Here is a 19708-nt window from a genome sequence, read left to right as displayed (position 1 = left end):
GGCAGGACTGTATTTTACTGCACAAGAAACATAGAAGAAAGCATTTAATGTGGCATCAGAGACTTTCTAATTGCCAGTGTCTGAATTGTGCTCATAATATCTGCAGTTTGCCTACTGAGCGGAGAGGAATCGCTTCCAATTTACTTTTATGAATGCAAGTGGAACATTTGCGAAGAGTGGTTTCTGTTATTTACACTGTGAAATGCTTGTCAGCAGCTGACTGTAAAAGACCTGGATGACATTTATGCTAAATTCTCTTGTTGCAGTCATAGTTAAAGGAAAGGATGAAATTCGGTGTGATGCTCTGAAATGCACTGGGTGAAGTTCTGTTCACAGCTTTAGCTGTCACTGGCTTAACTATGTATCTTCATTTGGGGTATGATGCTTAGAGTTAAAAGGAAAGTTTGACTATCGTAAATGAGAAAACAATATTAGTGACACTGAAGTCAATGGTATGCTTGCCATGAAGTTTGGCTAACCAAGATCATCACTCTGAGGTTGCTACTGAACTGCAGATGTTGTTGCAGCGGCGATGCTTGATGTCTGTAATCTTTTCTGATTTCCCACCCCTCCCTAGACTCTTCTGTTCCCTGTGCAGAACTTATTAAACCCTTGTATTATAGGGACTAGAATCACAGCCACTAGTGCAAGAAAATATCTTTGAGATCATATTTCATGTGCCTTCCAGGGTCTGATATAATCTCCTGACAAGAATACACCAGACATTAACTAGATACTGCAGCTGGTCTTGTCTCTTTCTAATTTAGTGGGATTTGGGCATGCAGACCAGAAGGAAAGAGAGCTTTTTTTTCTGAGTGCAGCAATGCATACTTATTTGGAACAATTCAATCCTATTCAAACCCAGCATTCCATGTCTGTCCCAACCTAAAATTCAGCTGGGTGTTATAACAGCTTATTGTTTGATGCAAGCACAGAGCACCTGTAAAATTGAAAATTGTTATCATTTCTCAGTTGAGAGATGAATGGGAGAAAGATGTTTTTATAGTCATATACAGATTATGACATATAACATGTATAGCCTGTTTTAAATAGAATGTTATATAAATATTATAAATGTTGATTAAATATTAGAAGTATCAATATACATGTGAAACCAAAAAAATTGTTTGAATTTTTAAATGTGGGAAAAGCAAGCTCCAAATTTACAGGTTGGTTTTGTTCTTTTTTTTTTTTTTTCAGTTCTTAACAAACTGAAAAAATTGCTGTCTCTTTTTTGCTAACAATTTTTGAGAAAAAAAGAGCAAAAACCAAGCCAACTTAGAAATACATGTCACAATTGAGGAAAATTAGAAAGCAGCAAGATCCAGAATAGCAGAAGTATTAGGGAGGCTGATACTGTTTTTCATTCGGGATCTCAAATGCTTGAAGTCTATTTTTGGCAGATGTGGGGTTTCTCCAAAGATGTTGAGGGTAAGGATCTATGTTAAGTAAGGATCTATGTTAATAAAAGGAAGCATCAAGCAATTAACTGCACCATGATGTCAGTCTTTAGGTGGAAGAAGCACTGTGAAAACGCTCTTGTTTCCAAAAAATCCCCAATACTCCAGGTGCAAGGATAACTTCTTTGAGGTGTTACCTTCATATGGCATTCCGTGGGGTAGCTTCAGAGTAAATGTGTCAGTTAGGGCCATTGCCACAAGAAACAGCTCTGTGTTCTATACAGGGAACACAACGCTCATACCTGTGAAGCACCAATACCCTCTGTTTCCCTTTCCTCCTCAGAAGATGACAGTACATGTCCTTCTGACTTCCTGTCGGATCAAAAGGGAATTTTATTTATTCACTTGATCAGAGGCAAAGCAGGCAGTCCTCTGTGAAAGCTTTCTCTTGCTGTCTGCATCACTCAGTCACTTATTGAAATGTTATGACTGAGTGGAAATCAGCTATAACTGATGTTGACCATTATGTTACTTTGATAAAATAATAAAAATAATCAGTAAGGGCCAAAAGTCATGAAAGGTGAGAACCTCCATTTCATCTTGGCTTGGTAGGGATTTTTTTTAAATTGCCTTATAAAAGGGAGAAAAAAGGATTGTGCCCTAAAAATCACTAGTATGAAGTTAGCAGATATTTCACATTTAGGTGAAAGCAGGTCTGAGTAGCATGTCTTCTGTTTCAGGCCCAATTTGCAAACTCCCAGGTCCCCGTGGGCTGTGGTGGAGTCAGTCACACAGCTCCTGAAAAAACTGAATGGCTGCAGAATTGGATCTTGGGTTACCATTTCATTCTAGAGGGGATTTGGTGGTGTCAGTCCAGTAAGCTCAATTTTTATGCCATCACATTTTATTTGACACTAAACTAAAACAGCTGCTTGCAATTAGCACACATGAAAGAAACAATAACAAAACTGCAGCCTGCCCTTCAAACACTACACATACTCAGTGCAGAGTTTACCAAGTTCTGGTGATTTTCCCTCCCTCTGCTCTAACTGAAACATCGAAAACAATTGATCTCACTGAAGACCAAATGAAAAAAAATGTGTATCATTCCCTGAAAGTTTCTGATTGGCAGCAGTGACTGGTTATTGGAAAACTTAGGCTGCTCCAGATGTGGGCATGAATAGGACTCTCGCTGCTGCAGAGCTGATCTAAGCATGAAGTGAAAGGGAGGCAATGGCTGTTGCTGCCCTGGGACAGGATGATGTAGAGAGCTGGTTTCTTACCAGGACTGGGATCCAGGGCAGCTGGCCCACCCTCCCATTGGGAACAGTGAACAAGGAGCTTGTAAAATACACAGACCAAATGGAAATGACCCCTACTGACAGAAACCAGCTGCATGTCAGACCTCTCACTGTCTCTCTTGATTTGCTATCTCAAATAAATGGATGTGGTAGAAGGGCTACAGAAAGAAAACAAAATAATTTATTCTCCTTGAAGTTGCACCACACTAGCAAGCTTCAGTTTTTACAGCTTAAAAAAAATGTTTATTCACAGATTAAGTTTTTCCCTCTTTTTTTTTTTTATTTTGAAAGTCTGCAGTTTAGAAGACATACTGTAGTTCAGTTTCAGAAGTCTTTGACAAACAGACATGGCAGATTTTGTAAGGTATTTGTCACATAAAACTGTTAGCTAATGAGAGCTTGGTTGTTTTGCATTTAGATTCAGAAAACAAAGTTACAACAGCTTTTGTTGATGCTTTGTCTTAGGTGTGCATGGTGGCTCAGCTCCATGAAAAACATCTTAGTGAGTTTTGAAGAACCATGACACAGAGAAAGATTGGACTTATTAATGCATTTTTCCCTGTATTTTTCCCAATACACTCCTGGGTAACACCAGTTATTCTGAGCATTGTGAGGAGCTGCTTGAAATAACTATGGTGGCGCTTGAATTCAGGAACAGTTCAGGACAACAGCTTCTCCAGTCCTCCATTTGATGCCAAGGATGGGTTACTGCTATTGATATTAGATTGCCCTCTGTTCTGACTTCAGAGGTAGAGAAGGAGGTCCTTAACCTCACTGGCACAGTCACCTTTGATCTGTAATGTTGAGAAGATCATCAGGATGGGACACAGGCCATGCAGTTATGGTTTGATAGACTTTTTTAAGGAAACTTCTTAAAAGACATCAGTCTAGACTTCATTCTTGCAAACTCACACTGAGGAGTGTTGCAAATATATCTTATTGTTTTTAAAATATTGGTCAGGCAATTGATCATTAGTGAAAGAAGTCACCAAATTTAGATTAATAGATCTATTAGTGTCTCAGTAGAATGACCTTCATGAAGTCTGAAAAAGCACGTGGATACAAAAACTTGAGGATGACACTTTGAAGTGAATGTTACTTCTTTTGCCTCCGCAACCTTCTATTTTTTCCTGTATTTTTATTTTCTTTTTTTCCCCCTTAAGAATTTGTTTCTTTCTCACTAACGGTTGTACAAACACAATGCAATAACAGCTTTGAACATAGAAGCCTTTACCTGTGGCCTGGCAGTGTTGCAACAGCCAGATGTTATTTCAATACAAAATGGACTGCAATCCCCTTCTGTAGGTTCTGAGAGTCCTGGCAGTCACTCTTTTTGCTTTAAAGATAGAATCAAAAAGCAGTTCAGCCTGGCCATTGTTCCTCTGCTGGTATTTTTTGGCTTATAGGATCTTCTGACAATCATCTGTGACCCACAGATAGATATTGTTATGGGGAAAGACTCACCTCTGTGCCTCCTACCATTCACCTCTCTGCCTCCTACCATTGCATTTTTTTACTGGCTGTCCTATGGAGAAATCTCCTACAGATGAGTTCTCTGCTATTCACTCTATTCACTGCCTGGATATGAAGTAGTTGATGGGTTATTCAAATTGCGCTGGTTTAGCAACAAGTGATACCATGCACCTCTTTCCTTTCTTTTTTATCTTAACATTTTCTGCTAATTACTTGCATTAGTGAGAGTAAATCAATTTACTTCTTTGAAAATATAGAGTTCAAGAGGTCTTGGGTGGCTTCCTGTAGGTAATGTTCTATGTTGAGCAAGAAGCAGAACCATGGATATGAAGGAGGTTTCTATGGGTTTGGAAGAAACTGTTCTAGCTGGCATCTGTGAGGCTCTACCTTTGGCACACTCTTGTAGGAGGCCAGTGATTTCAGTAGTCCAAGGGTCAGATGACACCAGCAAGGTGTCGGTATGCCAGTACACGGCTTTGGGATGACCCTGTAATTGTGCTGAAAGGGAACTTTTTAACTCTGCATTTCCACAATATCCTTTGTACACAAAGGCCCTATGCTGCGGTCCAAAATGTTTCAACCTTTCCCACTGGCTTTTAGTTGTGTTCAGGTAAAAGTGAACAAATCCCACTGGTACTAAGGAAAGTTTTGATCTGGTCAGATTCCAGGGCCCAATCCAGTGGCATGTGGTGTACAAAACAGAGAGAGGTGAGCATGTGATGAAAGGACAACACACACTTGAACTTTTCAGCAAAGAAGGAGGATCAGGTTGAGGCCATCCTCATTATTTTCCCATCTTTATGATGAAAGAACAGGTTGGGTACTAGTATACCAGAATTTGAAAAACACGTCAATATATTTTCCAATGAGTCTTCTTATCTGAAGTAAAAACAAGACAGGCATTTTGTTGCGTCTTTATTTTAATCGGACTTTCATTTTTAAAAGTTGTGAGAATACAAGCTTGTTGAAGGTAACTCTCCTGAGCTGGTCAAAGAGAAAGACAGTTATTTTTCCTCAGAAGCACAGTAGGAAATGTGTAACTGTTAAATTTCAATTCAGACATTTTAATCTTTAAATATTTGCAGTGGAAAACTAGATTAGACCCCAAGAATATGTTCTTTTTCAAACTGAAGCAAGATGCCTTTTAGCAAGGGAATAGCAAGAGAAAAACTAAATAAATCTCAAAACACAAGACAGGGCACCATTTCTGCAACAGTGTTTCTGATTGGTCAGATCACCATGTACGAATGTTGAATTTTCTGCCTTGTTCTGTTCCAGAGATTGAAGGCAGCACTGACTCATCATCCTGCCGCCATGTCGAACGGGAATATGAACACCATGGGCCACATGATGGAAATGATGAGCTCACGACAGGACCAGACACCGCACCATCATATGCACTCACATCCTCATCAGCACCAGACGCTGCCACCTCATCATTCATACCCTCATCAGCACCAGCATCCGGCACACCATCCTCATCCTCAGCCTCATCACCAGCAGAACCATCCCCACCACCACTCCCACTCGCACCTTCACGCACACCCAGCACACCACCAGACCTCGCCGCACCCACCGCTGCACTCGGGCGGACAAGCACAGGTAGACCTTCGTGTCCTACTGCATCTCTGAGTTTTGCTGTTGGGTGGAGTTAAAGCCTGATCTCAGTATTGTTTCTTCTTGCATGCATGTCTTGTTGGATACAAGCCCCTCGGGCTCCTAGTAAATGTTTGCTAATGGTGATGGGGATGCTCAAACTTTATTTAGAAAATGGAGTGAAGCAACAGCTTGTTTTGCTGCCTAATTTACTAGACATCTGTAATTTCTTACTTTATAAGGAGCTCCGAGGCTTTTCAGTGCTCTGAGTTCTGCAGATTGCCACATACCCTTTTATGGATGAGGTTTATTACAGAGATTGGCACATTATATATGTTGCTTAATGTGCTTAAACCTGAACTACTCAGGCCAAGATTTAACAAGCTGTATGAGTTCTACCTGCAGAAATACATAGCAAAGTCTTTAGTGAAATGAAATGGCACTGGTGTGTGTGTGGCCAGGGTCAGTATTCAAGACTGGAGATAATAGAAGTAGTTCTAAGAAAGGATACACTGGCTTGGAAAAGATAATTGATCCAGACCCTGTGAAGAGGACAGACATCTGCACAGTATGAGAGAAAGATTAGCTGTGAGTGCAGCCAGTACTTGGTGCTTGTTGTGTCAGGAGAAGGAAGAGGATGAAGCCAGTCCAAGGAGAGAGATTTAAACAAAGATGGCAATTTAGACTTGTATTCATGTGACAAGTCAGTGAAGGTCTCCACTGAATGAGATGGAGGACTCCATTTTTTGGATCAGGTATATCGGCTTCAGCAATTTGGATAATTCGTTATCTGAACTGAATGTTTCTTGAACTAATGAGCTAGTGAGCACAAACTTTAGCAGAGTAATTTTTAAGAGGAGTTCTATTAATGTCTTAAGATGCTAGGCTTCTGCATCAGGATCACACAAGAAAATAAAGCTATGGAGGCAGTCACTGTAACGTGTCAGGTCTGGAGAGCAATGTTAAGGAAGACAAACAGGCAGTGCATGGAATGTGAGGACAAAGAGGAATGCCAGCCATAAGAAGTTCAATCTGTGAAGTATTGTGTTGCTTGGAAATACCTTTCAGACAAGCTCTTAGAAAACATTAAAGAAAATGAGAGTATTTGGCTGGCATCCCAGTGTCCCACAACATTAACTATTTACTAACATCTAGCTTTATTACTGCAGAGGCTGCAAGCACATGGGATCTCCCTAAAGTATTTGCTAATGTAAAATGAATTGTCAGCTTTAGAGAAACAGTCTAAGTAAGAGCAGCAGACTCCCCTGTGAGAGGATGTCCATAGCTTTTCTAAGTTTACTTCAGTTTTTACTTTGTGAATTCAATTATTTTCCCATCTGTTAATGAGTTATTTTCCTTGGAGTTGTTTAAAAACTCAAATAAAAAGACAACATCTCGTATCAGAGAAACCAAGAGTATCCTGATTGCTGTTTTGGACATCACTGAGAGAGTAAGGATAAAGTTGTGCTTAGGCAACTGAGGACTCCACGGATGAGATGGCGGAAGCCACTTAACTTTCACTGAGGGGTTAAGAGGATAAACATGTTAATGCAGTTGAGGGCATCAGATCCCATGGTATGGAGCACTGCTGCAAAACATCCACAGCACCACTTTAAACGGATGAGGAGAAAACTACTGGGGAAAACAGCTACCATGGGGAAACAAACCTCACAGTTTTAAGGACAAGATCAGTGAGCCAATGGCCCTCCTCTAGACCCACTTGAACAGGGACCTCAACTTTCTTACACAGTTAGGACAGCTTCAGCTTCTTGTGCTTTGTGTTCCCTGCTAGCTGGCACCACAAAAGACTCTCAGGCAGGCAAGAAGAGATACAGGCACATGGGTAGGTGGGCTGACTGGCAGCCACACAGCTGTGTCAGGGTCACTCTGTGTCCAGTACAACATGGTCTCTGGAGCTGGATCTGTGCAGTTAGATGAGCCATGCACAGTATGTCGCTGGAGGCAGACCCCATGGGAGAACCAGGAGATCTTCACCTTTTCCATGGGTGTCACCAAAGGGTTCAGACAGAGGGTGATGGAGCAGGAATCCCAGGGTCAGTGGCTTCCCCAGGCAGCAGAACTCTTGTTGTGCATCTGTTCCTTTGGTGCAAAGGCAATAGTGATTTCTGAACAGATGCACTGGGGGGGGGGAAGAAGGGCTTGCTAAGTAATAACCGCATAGTTATTACTTTCAAAGCTCATCCATAGTCCCCATGGTAATGGCCTCTTTGGGGATCAGATTGCTCCAGCAGACGTTAATTTTATGGTGCGATTTTCTAATTATTAACCTCCTTATTCTTCTGAGCCAGATTCTTCCATTCCAAACCACCTGCCAAATGACAGCATGGTCCATGCTGCTGTAAGCTGCATACTGCCATGCCGAGACTGTTGTTATTCTGCACCGTGCCCTTCTGTAATGTTAGAATTAATTTCATGCTTTTCGGCTACCATTTTGATACACAGGAGCCCAAGGCATTATGTTTTCATAGAATGAGTGAATGGGTATTAGTATTGTGGCACATTGCAAAGAACAGAAGTAAATATTGGATAAAAGTAGAAATCAGCATCTGATACTTATCTTTCTGAGAAAGAGAGATATTTTACCAAGTTCTAGCTATGCTGCCTCAACTACTACAAAAATTAGTGTTATTCTGCATTGATCCTCTAAGGATTTCTTTATATCAAACTTGTCAGAGTGATAGTTCAAGCAGTGTTGTGGTTTGGATGGCATTTCATTCTCTTAGCTGTCCTAAGTTTGTCTTCATGATGGATACCTGATTAGCATCCTCTAAGAACACCAAAATTAACCTTCATTTTTATATTTAGTTCATTTTCTTTCTTATGTCCTAGGCAGGGTGATGAAATCCTGCTAGAGAATGCTGCTTAGATGGTTACTAAGACATAGTCTAACATATTTCAGGGTTAAGAGCTATCAAGTAAGAGTCAGTTAATAATCCCACATGACATTATTAGTGGAATAATGGCAGCCCTTATAATTAATATCTTCCTGAGATGGAGAGAAGATTTTGTTGTTGTGAAAATGCACTCTGACTACCTGGACACTGCCTGATATATTCTGAAAACAAAATTACTCACTAGTTATTCAGGAGAAAATCACCACATAAGAGGAATTTAAAAAAAAAAATGGATCATTACCTTTTCCTACCTTTGTACCAGACTTCACCGAGAGAGTTAAGAAACAAGAATTTTTAAAGCTGAGTGGAAAAGGAGCAAAAAGGGATAAGGAAATATAAATAACAGATCTCTGAAATCTGGAAAGGTGTTATGTATGGGAAAATGAAAGGTCTTTGATGAGATGTTGACATTAAAAGGTACTTCTGAGACCTCTGCACTCAGACATGCTGTTAAAGAGGCAGCATGCCCGGCCCTAGTGGACAGGGAGCAGCTGGAATCCCTTGGCAGCGGTCTCCTGGCAGAAGGCAGGGGATGCTGGTGAGAATGGGGGATGTGCCCACTGCAGCTGCCATGGACCTGGCACTCCTACCCTCAGTGTGGACAGCATGTTGAAGATTTTATCAGCAAACATATGGAGTTCATGCAAGCTGAAATTTTAAAAATCAGTCAGAAAATGTGGGTTGCCTTATTTAATTTTGAAGGTTATTCTTAAAAAAATTTTTGTCTGCTCCTGTGAGAGAGATTCCCTGACGGTGCAACATAAAGCTGAGAATAAATTTGGCTTTATGCAAAAAGTGTTATCAGATGTACAGAATAATTATACATAAAATTGCCACTGTAATTGCCACCAGTCAGCTGGGGGAGGGAGCAAACTAGATTCTAGACAGAAAAGCCACCTCAACTTCGCAAGACTCAAGACGATAGTATCATTTTAATTGAGACAGACTGAGGTGTTAGGCAAACATGTTAATTGCAGCAATTGAAATTCAGGGCTCAGTCTGACAAAGCACTGAGTGCGTCCACTCCCTGGAGTCAAAAGAAAGCACCTTGGAGGTTTGGGTCTTTGCCAGGACAAGAGGGTTAATTTTGAGTCAACAATTCCAGTTTCCAGACTGTTCCAGACTGTGCAGGAGTGGCAGCAGCAATGTAAACCGAGTGTGAGCAATAGGATCCATGGACTGGGTTCCCAGACCCCAAGCAGATGGAGAGGTTGTCTCCAGAGCCCCATAGCCTGGGTGCCACAGACAGGCAGGAAAGTAGTCCAAAAGCCTATTCCCAGGGAGTCAAACATTAAATCTGGCGCTGGTTCCTGACAGGCATGTGAGAATTTTCCATCTGCCCAGGAGTCAGTTGGAGAATAGTTTACATGGCACTGCCCCCACCATGCACCTTTTCTGTAATACTGGGGGCCAGTTACTCTCAGGAGCAGGATCAATACTCCCTTGCACTTGAAAAAGCATAAATACATATCTTTTTCCATAGTTCTGTAGCAGCAGACTGGATGTGGTGTTCCTATACTCTCAAAGCCAGGGGTAAATTGAATAAAAACAAGAATAGTGTCCACAGCACAGAGGTCAAATAGAAACTGGTAAGAGGAATATCCCTTATCCACACAGTGCAGGGACATCAAAACATAGGTTCAAGTTCAATTAATCAAAACACAGGTTCAACCTAAAGTCTTTCTTTGCCCATGAGGGGCAGTGAGATCTGCTGCCTTTGTGCAATTCCAGCCCACAGCTTCCCAGTTCCATGCAGGTGCAAAGAGCTCTGCAGTCCTGTTTCCAGCGATGGCAAAGATTGAGGTAGAGATGCTGAAGCTTGGAAAATATAAATGGCCTAAAATTTTAGGCAACTGGGGGACAAGGGGAGAAAGAGAGACACAGAAATTAGACCGCTACAGTCCTTTGCTTTGATTAAAACAGATCCTGAGAGAAACTGGATATTTCAGATTTGAAATAGGTGGTGGCAGAGAATGCATCAAAGTGAATGCTTTTAAGAACTAACTCAAGGGAGAAAAAAATATTCAGACGATCATTTAAAAAAAAATCTCTTCTTCGACTATGGCAAGGATTTGCCAGCAGCAGCTTTCAGAGGCACCCGGTGCAGCTTTTGACTTGAGCCTGCTGCAGACCTTGCTGGGGAGCAGGCAGAGTGTGTGTGATTCCCCTTCCCATTTCAGCATCCCTCTCCGTAACTTCTCCCCCAACACAGCCTGCTAAACACCTTCTTGCCCTGCAGGTTTCGCCGGCGGCGCAGCAGATGCAGCCCACGCAGACGGTACAGCCACCACAGCCGACTGGAGGTCGCCGGAGGAGGGTGGTGGATGAAGACCCAGATGAGAGGAGGCGGAAATTTCTGGAAAGGAACCGAGCTGCTGCCACGCGCTGCAGACAGAAGAGGAAGGTCTGGGTGATGTCACTGGAAAAGAAAGCAGAAGAGCTCACCCAGACAAACATGCAGCTTCAGGTGCGAGCCACTGTCTGCGCCCCTGAGGACACAGAGGGGCTCTTTGTGCTTGACTGACGGTGCCTTTGGGGCTGCCCCCGCACAGTCAGCTCCTAGTGGGACCTCAAGCACAATCAGTCTGTTAATCAAGATGTGTGTGCTTCAATTAAAGAAATAATTACATTTTAGCGGGATAAGCCAGGAAAAAGCTGTCTTGGGATTTAGAAGCCTTCACTAGATGGAGTTGTATTTATTTTCTTTCCTTGTCACTGTTTTTTGTGGGGTTTTTTTTTTTTTGAAGTGCCATTAACATGTCTGTAAAAAATTTCTTCAGAGCAGGGCATGTAGTTAAACACTCATTCAAATCCAGCGAGACAGAAGCACAAATAAACCAGTCTATCAATGAGGAAAACTGGATAGATGAAAATACCATGAATATGATAATAAAAGCCTTTCTTACAGTGCTGTCCTTCCTGTGGTAGGCACAGTATTTCTGCTTCATGCAGAGATGTGCCTGTGTGCTGCCAAGGACAGATTTGTAGAATGGCACTCCTCCAAAACATTCTCCCACAAAACTCAGAGGTGTGAGCAGCACCCAGGCACTGGCTGCAGCTGAGCTGTAGGTGACAGCAGTCCTGCCCCTGAGCATGGCAACATGGCCTTTGCCCCCACGGGTCTGCCCCGACCTCATGCAGAAAGCCCCAGTATTTCCCAAGTAGACTGAAACATTGCCTTAAGTATCTCTGGTGCTGTGAAGTTAGTTCATTTGTCAGACTGCCTTCAGAGGTTACAAAATAATGTCACTGACAAATGTTAAAATAAGCCCGGCACACAAGCTCCTGAATGTCTTTGTTGCTCAGTTCATTCAAAGTTACAGAGCACGTTTTATGTTCTTGGGTAGAAGCTTTGTGGAATAGCATGGTTTAAGCTTTGTTGCTAACCAAAGTGTCTCTTTCCTCTCTAGAACGAGGTTTCCATGCTGAAAAATGAGGTAGCACAGCTGAAACAGTTATTGTTAACACATAAAGACTGTCCGATAACAGCTATGCAGAAAGAATCACAAGGATATCTAAGTAAGTAGCTGGTATGTTTGCGCTGTCTCCACACTCCTCACAGGAAAGCAAACTTTCCAATTCTTCCCTCCAGAACCCTTTCTTGGTCATGTTATCACTTGAACCTGTCTTCTCAAACATCATCCGAGCCATCCAATCTCCTGCCCTTATTTATCCAGCCCCGCTCAAAACCAAAAAAGCCCCGGTTCGCATCCCACACAGCAGAGCTAGTCTTCCCCACCCCTCCTTTCGGCAAGGAGATGCACACGGATGGACGCTCACTCCCCTGTGGAGGATCCTGCTTGAACTCAAAGCTCCAAACCTGCAAGAGTCCTCCTGGGCACGGCGCTGCCAGAACCTTAAAATAACTCTCAAAAGGAAAGTTAAAAAGGAAAACATTACAGTCCCCTCCAGCGAAAATGGTACTGTGCTCTGACAGTGGCACAGACCAGGCCTGGCGCAGGTTTTCAAGGTTTGTTAACTCTTTTTTAACTCTCATCTTTCTTTCTTTCTTTTTTTTTCCCCAAAAAATTCTCAGCTAACAGAAACATTTAATCAATTCTTTCTAGTTGATGCATTTTGTGAGTGTAGTAATTTAGCGACAAATTCTCTGTTTCGTTCTAGAACAGTTCAGAAGTGCCTCAGGGCTTGCTAGATGGTGACATTGTCTTAAAATAGAGCCATTTTTGTCTCCTCTGCATCACTATGCATCTGTCTCTTTAACAGTACTCAAAGAAAAAAACACATAATTGCATTACATGCCTATCAGCTGTTGCTTGAATTAGATTTTCTGTGCTGCAGCGCACTGCACTCTAATTTTGATTCCTGCTGGAACAAATAAAGCATTTAAGCATCCCAACTGATTTTAAAGACCTTAAGATATCAAACTTTTTATCCCAACATTAGTTTCAGTTATTAAGGCCTTGGACTTTTTTCAAGATGCAACTCCTGAAGCCAGGTTGATATCAGAGAAGCTAGCTTGAAAAAAAAAAAAGAAAACTAAAACAATCTTAAGACAGAGAGTGTTGGCTAACTGTAATTATATTTTGAAATCCTGGGCCTTGTGCATGCTTCAGGTCATCAGTATTTCCAAGAGGATCACTCAGCCTAGGTTTTTTACTGGGATGGAAAAATGAATGTGTGTTGTCTCTGTGCCCTCATTCCCTTCCCAGGTCCCGAGAGCAGTCCTCCTGCAAGCCCAGTCCCAGCTTGCTCCCAGCAGCAAGTCATCCAGCACAACACCATAACAACCTCCTCCTCCGTCAGCGACGTCGTGGGAAGCTCCACTCTTACCCAGCTTGCCAGCCACAGAACAGACATCAACCCCATCCTTTAAAAGTGGTTGATCAGAAACTGCTGGGGGAGTGTGGTACCGTATCAAAGCGTCCTCTCTGCTAAGGACATTTGCAACCGTAACTCAAGCCTGGAAGATTCCTCAGTTCTTGAAAGACTCTGGCTATTCATTTTTATAGTTATTAAAATGTCTTTTATACTTAGTTACATAAAAGGGAGTTACGCAATTAATATTCTATCAGCTTGAGAAATGCTTTGGTGCTTTCTCCATTTTTTTTGGTACCAGTTACTTGTTTATAAACCTAACTGTTTCTGTACATAGTCATGTTTCCTTCTCACCAGTCTAGCCTGCAGCCTCAGAAATACAAAGTTGTGTTAAACTGCAGCTTGTTAGCCAATGTGAGGCATGAAAAGTATTAAACAGAGTCAAACATAGGTAACTAGGAGTAATTAGGCTATAAATATAGACCGAGGGCATCTGCTGACAGCATAATAAAAAAGAGTTAGCGTTGTGCTATCAGCAGACCGCGTATCGCATTCAGAGCCTCTTTCAGAGCAGTTATATAGGATGTGGCTTCAGGACAAAATCAAGCCCAAATAGCATGCTCTTTTGTCTAGCCCTCCCCCTTCTCCTCTTTCCCCTATCCTGGCCTTTTTCTCCTCCAGTTATTCTCACACCTTCCTTTTCCCTTCCCTTTTCATTTTCCAGCTGGTTTTTTCCTTGCCTTTTTTTTTTTTTTTTCATTCCAAGGCTTTCTCGCTTCCCTCTTTTTCTCAAAGAATGGTAATGAACAAGAAAAACTTCAAGCCCACCTAAAAGCTGTCGGCACGGCTGCTGCTTTCACTAGCTCTTCACCAGCAGTTGGGCTGCGCCAAGCATTTGGCTTTTAAAAAATACAAATGCTCCTGATTTAGTGTTTTTAATAAATAGGGAAAGGTGAAAACAGTGCAGCCGCAGGTGAAGCAGGATGGTGAGCCAGCTGTGTTGATGCTAGCAGCCCTGTAAGCTTCTGTGGTGCAGCAGAGGCATAGCAAGCAACACCTGAGAGTCACAGCAATTTTTTGCACTGCCAGTCATTAATGTAGGAAAATCCATGTAGTATATAATAATTCGGAAAAGTTCTGTTCCCTAACCTGGTTGCGTTGTTCCAGCAACAAAAGCTAAGAGCCTCAGGCTTCATGGGCTATAAATGAGAAATAAATCAGTGTAATGGTTCTGACCAGTTGGAAAAATGCCATTTTTAATTCCCAGGGAAAGACCTGCTCTCTGCAGGCATTCCTTTAAACGTTCACGGACTGATCCCAAGCTGGCAGACAGCAGTGTAGCTTCACTGACTTTAATGGCACTTAAAACCCGCTTACCACGGGTAAGGAATTGTTCTTTAGGACGCTAAATAATTTTTAGAAGGCACGCAGCAGCTAAAAAATGCTGCAAGAATGCCAAGTCCCACACTTGGGATAAAATACAGTCCTGCAGAGAGGGTCTGGAAAAGAGCCTTACGCTACAATTAAGGTTTTTGTTTGGACTCTGAGCCTGCCCCTCAGCACAACTGATTTGCATCCCCGAGTGGTCCCAGTGATTGATGGGAAAATCAGACAGAGATGATGCCAGTTAATTATGCTGCCTTGCTGTATATTGAGACCTGATTTTGTTCTCAAATCTGTCAGAGGCAAAACCTCCTGCTGCTCACCCAGGGAGCAAGCTCCAAGCTGGTGAAAAATGTTCAAACATTTTGAGCTGCATCTTCAAGAGCAAAATTCACATTCCCAGCAAATTCTCTAGCCCCAAACACACTTGGTTCTGAAGCAAAGCTCTCTTCCTCAAAGACTGTGTCTTTGGAGAAGTCATGAGTTTTAAAAGGGTGGGTCTTCCCCATGCGGGAGGGAGAGTGACACAACTGAAGTGTGAGGAGGCTCTGTAAGGAGGAGGGCCTGTCTGGAAGGGAAAACAAATTTCTGAGCATCAGTCATTGCCGAATTAGTTCTTATCTTGGTGACTAACTTTTTATCAGTATCCTTTTCTTTAACAGCTCACTTTCCATTTATGCAAATACATTCAAAGGAAGAAGATTTTTAATGTACAGTGTAAATCTTGACTTGATTATATAGTCTAAGAACCAAAAAAAAAATTATGAAAAAATACAAATGTAAAGGATTTTCTATATATTTTAGACAAACATATACTTTTAAAGTGTTTTAAATACTGAATCTATAATTTTTTTTAATCTCCAGTTGTAATAGCGAAATGGTTTTGCTTCATCATGGCTCCCAAGAGAACTTTTTTCAAATATGCAGTCGAGAGAAATGTTCCAGCTGAGTATCCACTATGTGAAAAACCTAAATAAGCATTTCCCCCACATCTGAATTTCATCATTCACCATCTAAAAGGAAATGCCATTGCAGGGTTAATTTCAAAAACTTTACCTCTATATGGGTAGCACTTAAATACATTAAAAAATAAAAATCAAAGTTGTTGGTAATATTAGAATACCCAGTTGAGTTACACTGCACTAGAATTACGGTTTAGCTTCATTTTATTCAGTCTCCTCAATTAAAATATTTAGCTGTTAAAATGAAAGCCTCTACATTAAAAAGAAAAAAAAAAGGAAAAAATACAAAAAACGTTGCCTAAGTTTTGTTAAATTCAGCAGCTTGACAGTTTGACTGATGTGTATTATATATAGCTCAATTATTTCTTTTTTTAATGCTAACTAGGCAAGCCAACCACACATGTTGGCCTAAATGTGTAATTACAATGAAATGTCTCCTCTCTATACTATTGGCCTTTAGGTATAATCCTTGCTAGTGATGTGGAAATAAGTAAAGGATGAAAAGCTATTTGCTATTGCTTCTTGTAACTCTGCCGCAGGTTCACAGGCCAAGACAACATGCAGCATATTTATATCGGCTGTATCATTGGGAAAAGGACCAACCATACCAGGCACCTTATATTATTCATCAGATTTGCTTCCACATTAAAATGCTCTTGTTTTCCAGGGGAGTGATCCTGCAGCCTTTCCTCAAGCTGCTGGTCCAACCAGGCACTGGAGGCTGCCTGAGCAAGGGCTGTGGGAGAAGCCCCAGCCCTCAGTCTCCAGGATGTCCCTCTGCCATGTGGTCAGTGGCAGCAGCCTCTTCCTAAGCACGTCACTCTAAATGCACTTCCCGGGCTCTTTCCATCAAGGAGGAATCCTGCTTTTCCACAAGCTACTTCTGGAAACTGCTCCACTTTCCTCTTGCCCTGCCAGTCCAGCCTGTTGCCAGGCTCACCAGGCTCTGTGCCCTATCCCACTGCCAGCGAAGGACAACTCCGACCACTTCCATCATCCACTCTCTAGGGCACTTGCAGGATGGTGAGCCTTGGCCGGTGCCTTGTTCAGGAGGAGGTGTTACCACACCATAGACAGCATCTCGTGGGTGTGGCATTGGAAGCAGTTGGAATTCTCAGCCACGGAGAACTGCAATACTTCGATCAGAAAAAAATGATGCTGCGATCCAGCTCCTGCACCCCCTGCCCCCCTTCCCCAAGTCAATTTATGCAAGCCATATTCATAACGCTGCCTGTGGGAGACAAGTAGTTTGTGTGCTATCATGGTGTGTTTTATAAGGACAACAACGATGATGATGATTTATGGAGAATTTCATGCTGTTGGGAGTTAATTCCTGCTACGAAGCTAAATGTCTGCTGCCCATATTCTGAATAGTGGAAAGTCAATGGTTCAGTGCCTCAGTGCGTGTGGATTTAGTGTTAATGACTCAGTCCTGTTAACTAACAAGCCAGCTGTAACTGTTGTTAAATGCCCAACTTTTGAGGATTCATATTTTTTTAAGCAACAATATTTAGTGTTGAAAACTAGCCTTTTAGTTTAGGCAAAATGTGCTTTTTAGCAGCTAATACCTTTTTTAAAAAAAAAGCGTATAGAGTGAATTTATGAAAATTCATGAGGACCAAAGCAATTTTAAAACAGGAATCTATTAATTTAGTATTCACATAGAATTTTATAAAGTATTTATTAATAAATGTTATTTTAACACATTCCATTTGAACAGTATTCTTGTACAGAATCTGTTTGTTGTTTTTTTTTTTTTAAGTTACAATATTAGTTTTGCAATAAACTACTCTAGGTGTGTGTGCATCTTAATCTTTCAGGGTCTCAAGCAGAAGTCATCCATCTAAGATGGAACACTTTGCTGAGGTCAGTTGTACAGAAATTCCTAGAATTAAATGTTTTCCTTAAAGCAGCATCTGCTTTTTTGTTTTGTTTTGGTTTGGTTTTTTTTTGTAACAATGAAACAAATTATAAACCTCCAGTTGTTTCCTTTGTATTGCAAAATGTGCTTTCTCATTTTAGAAAGCATGAGTCAACGAATAACTGGAAAGCCTGTCTCTTTTTTTTCTGCTTTTTTTTTAGGGCTGATTTTATACATCACTACAGAAGATCTAACCCCATCCTCATTTCTTGTCAAATATCACATAGTGAGTTGCACTATACTGCCTTATCATTGCCTCTTCAGTCCTCTTACTAAGCAGTGTTCCTTAGATTTAGATCATCGAAGCTCCATTACACATCAGAGAAAATTACTAGAGGGGGAAGAAGAGAAAAAAATTGATCTGTAGACGTAAAACCTAAACTGTGCCTATAAAACAAAACCAGTTACAACTAATTAGTATCTTATTCCTACATTTCAATTATTTATATTCTTTTAAAATTGCACTTTAGCTCTTGCTCTCTTTCTTGCTCTCCCTTGTTGAATCATTTATAAATACTCTTGTAAAAGTTTTGCACCAGATACATTTATATGCTTTCACTGGTGGCATATCTACAACTTGTCTCTCACACCTGCCCAAGCAGAGAAGCTGAGACCAGCCAGTCTGCAGTGTGACTTAGACTTTACACCCTCTTCATGACAGCATATAAATGTTTTATTATGCAATGTGTGTGATGTGAGGCAGCATTTAAGCTACATTTATAATCTCTCATCCCAAGAACCAAAGTGTCCTGTATATCGTAAGGTCAGGAGACTGGCTCTGTTGTGCATTGTGAGGCACTTTGACTGTTGTCCAACTCACAGTAGCTGCAAAGCTGCAGTGGCCATACTATGTATTAGAGTTCTGAATCAATAAAATATGTTGCCTTATAACTTGACTAGGGACAGCACCTTTAAAAAGAAAAAAAAAGAAGAGACAAAAAACTTCTAAGAACAAATAAAAGCAATAAAATCTCAAACTATTTGAACACCAAAAAAAAAAAACCAGTTCAATTTTTCAACATCTGAGATCATCACCTTACTGCATAGAAAAAAGAGACTGTTTACATCCATAACATCTTTTTGTTTTTGGTTTTTTTTTCCAGAGCTTACAGTTATCTCAGTTTTATCAGTGGCTTTACACTTAAGAGCTAAATTGCTCACCATTATTGGTTTTCAATAGCTTTCAAAACGACTTTACAGCAAATCCTAAACTGCATAAGGCCAAAAATGTCAGTGTTCACACACACTCAGAGACCAGATTGATTCTTTAAGTGGAAATCTGATCCTTTCCCAAGCTCTCCTTGGACTGGAATCAATAACTGAAACTCATTATATTTAGACCAATGTGTAATACCTGGGATTCAGGATCTCCAGTTCTACATTAATGCAAGTTAAATGTTAGCATTGCTGAGTCTTACCTGGTGGAACTAACTGTTCACAAAGCCCATGGTCAGAGCCTGCTATCTGATGCCGTGAGGGTCCTAGACCCAAATATCTTTCTTGACTGAAAATCTGCATGACAGCCTTCTGAATGAAGACTGAAAGCTCCTTCCAGCTTTGCAGAAACTGCAGCAGTGTCCTGGGATGAGGGAGGTGGGAGGATTGATTGGGCATTGCAAGGGAAATGCTTCCCTTGCTGGAATCTAAGAAATTTCAGAGGAATATTTTCCCCACCCTGCAGAGGTGACATTGCAGAGAGTTCCCTGACAGAAATTACTTTTAACATGCTTCCACAAGACAAACTACTTTGCACGAAAGGTGTATTTGCTCTTCTGAGTAAGAACAATTGCCACTGAGAGTTTTGCCAAGGATTTTATCATTGGGACCCAAGCGTTTCCCAGCCCGTGGCCGTGAGCTCTGTATCCCTCTCTCTGTAGCAGCTCTCTTCAAACACTGGGCAGCGCTCATCAGTGAACATTGCTTCTTTGGACTATTGCCATTGTCCTGGTTTTAAGGAACTTTTAGCACTGCTTGGAGTAAG

At 41.4% G+C, this 19708-nt stretch overlaps 1 protein-coding gene across 2 annotated transcripts in view; it reads left to right on the top strand.

Moving 5' to 3' along the window:
• The window catches only part of CREB5 (cAMP responsive element binding protein 5), a gene marked incomplete at both ends in the record, with an annotated part of 250314 nt that extends 236795 nt beyond the window's left edge, over positions 1-13519 (top strand). For both annotated transcript variants that reach the window (XM_084226765.1, XM_084226766.1), the window contains 4 exons: positions 5453-5776; positions 10925-11152; positions 12096-12204; positions 13356-13519. In XM_084226765.1, coding sequence (XP_084082891.1) covers positions 5453-5776; positions 10925-11152; positions 12096-12204; positions 13356-13519 — 825 coding nt within the window. The remainder of the gene's footprint in view (positions 1-5452; positions 5777-10924; positions 11153-12095; positions 12205-13355) is intronic.
• Between the last annotated feature and the right edge of the window lie 6189 nt (positions 13520-19708).

This window comes from Fringilla coelebs (genome assembly GCF_963513975.1).
Source record: "Fringilla coelebs genome assembly, chromosome: 1".
NCBI lineage: Eukaryota > Metazoa > Chordata > Aves > Passeriformes > Fringillidae > Fringilla > Fringilla coelebs.
Note: the sequence above shows the minus strand (reverse complement) of the source record. Positions and strands in the feature narration are given on the sequence as shown.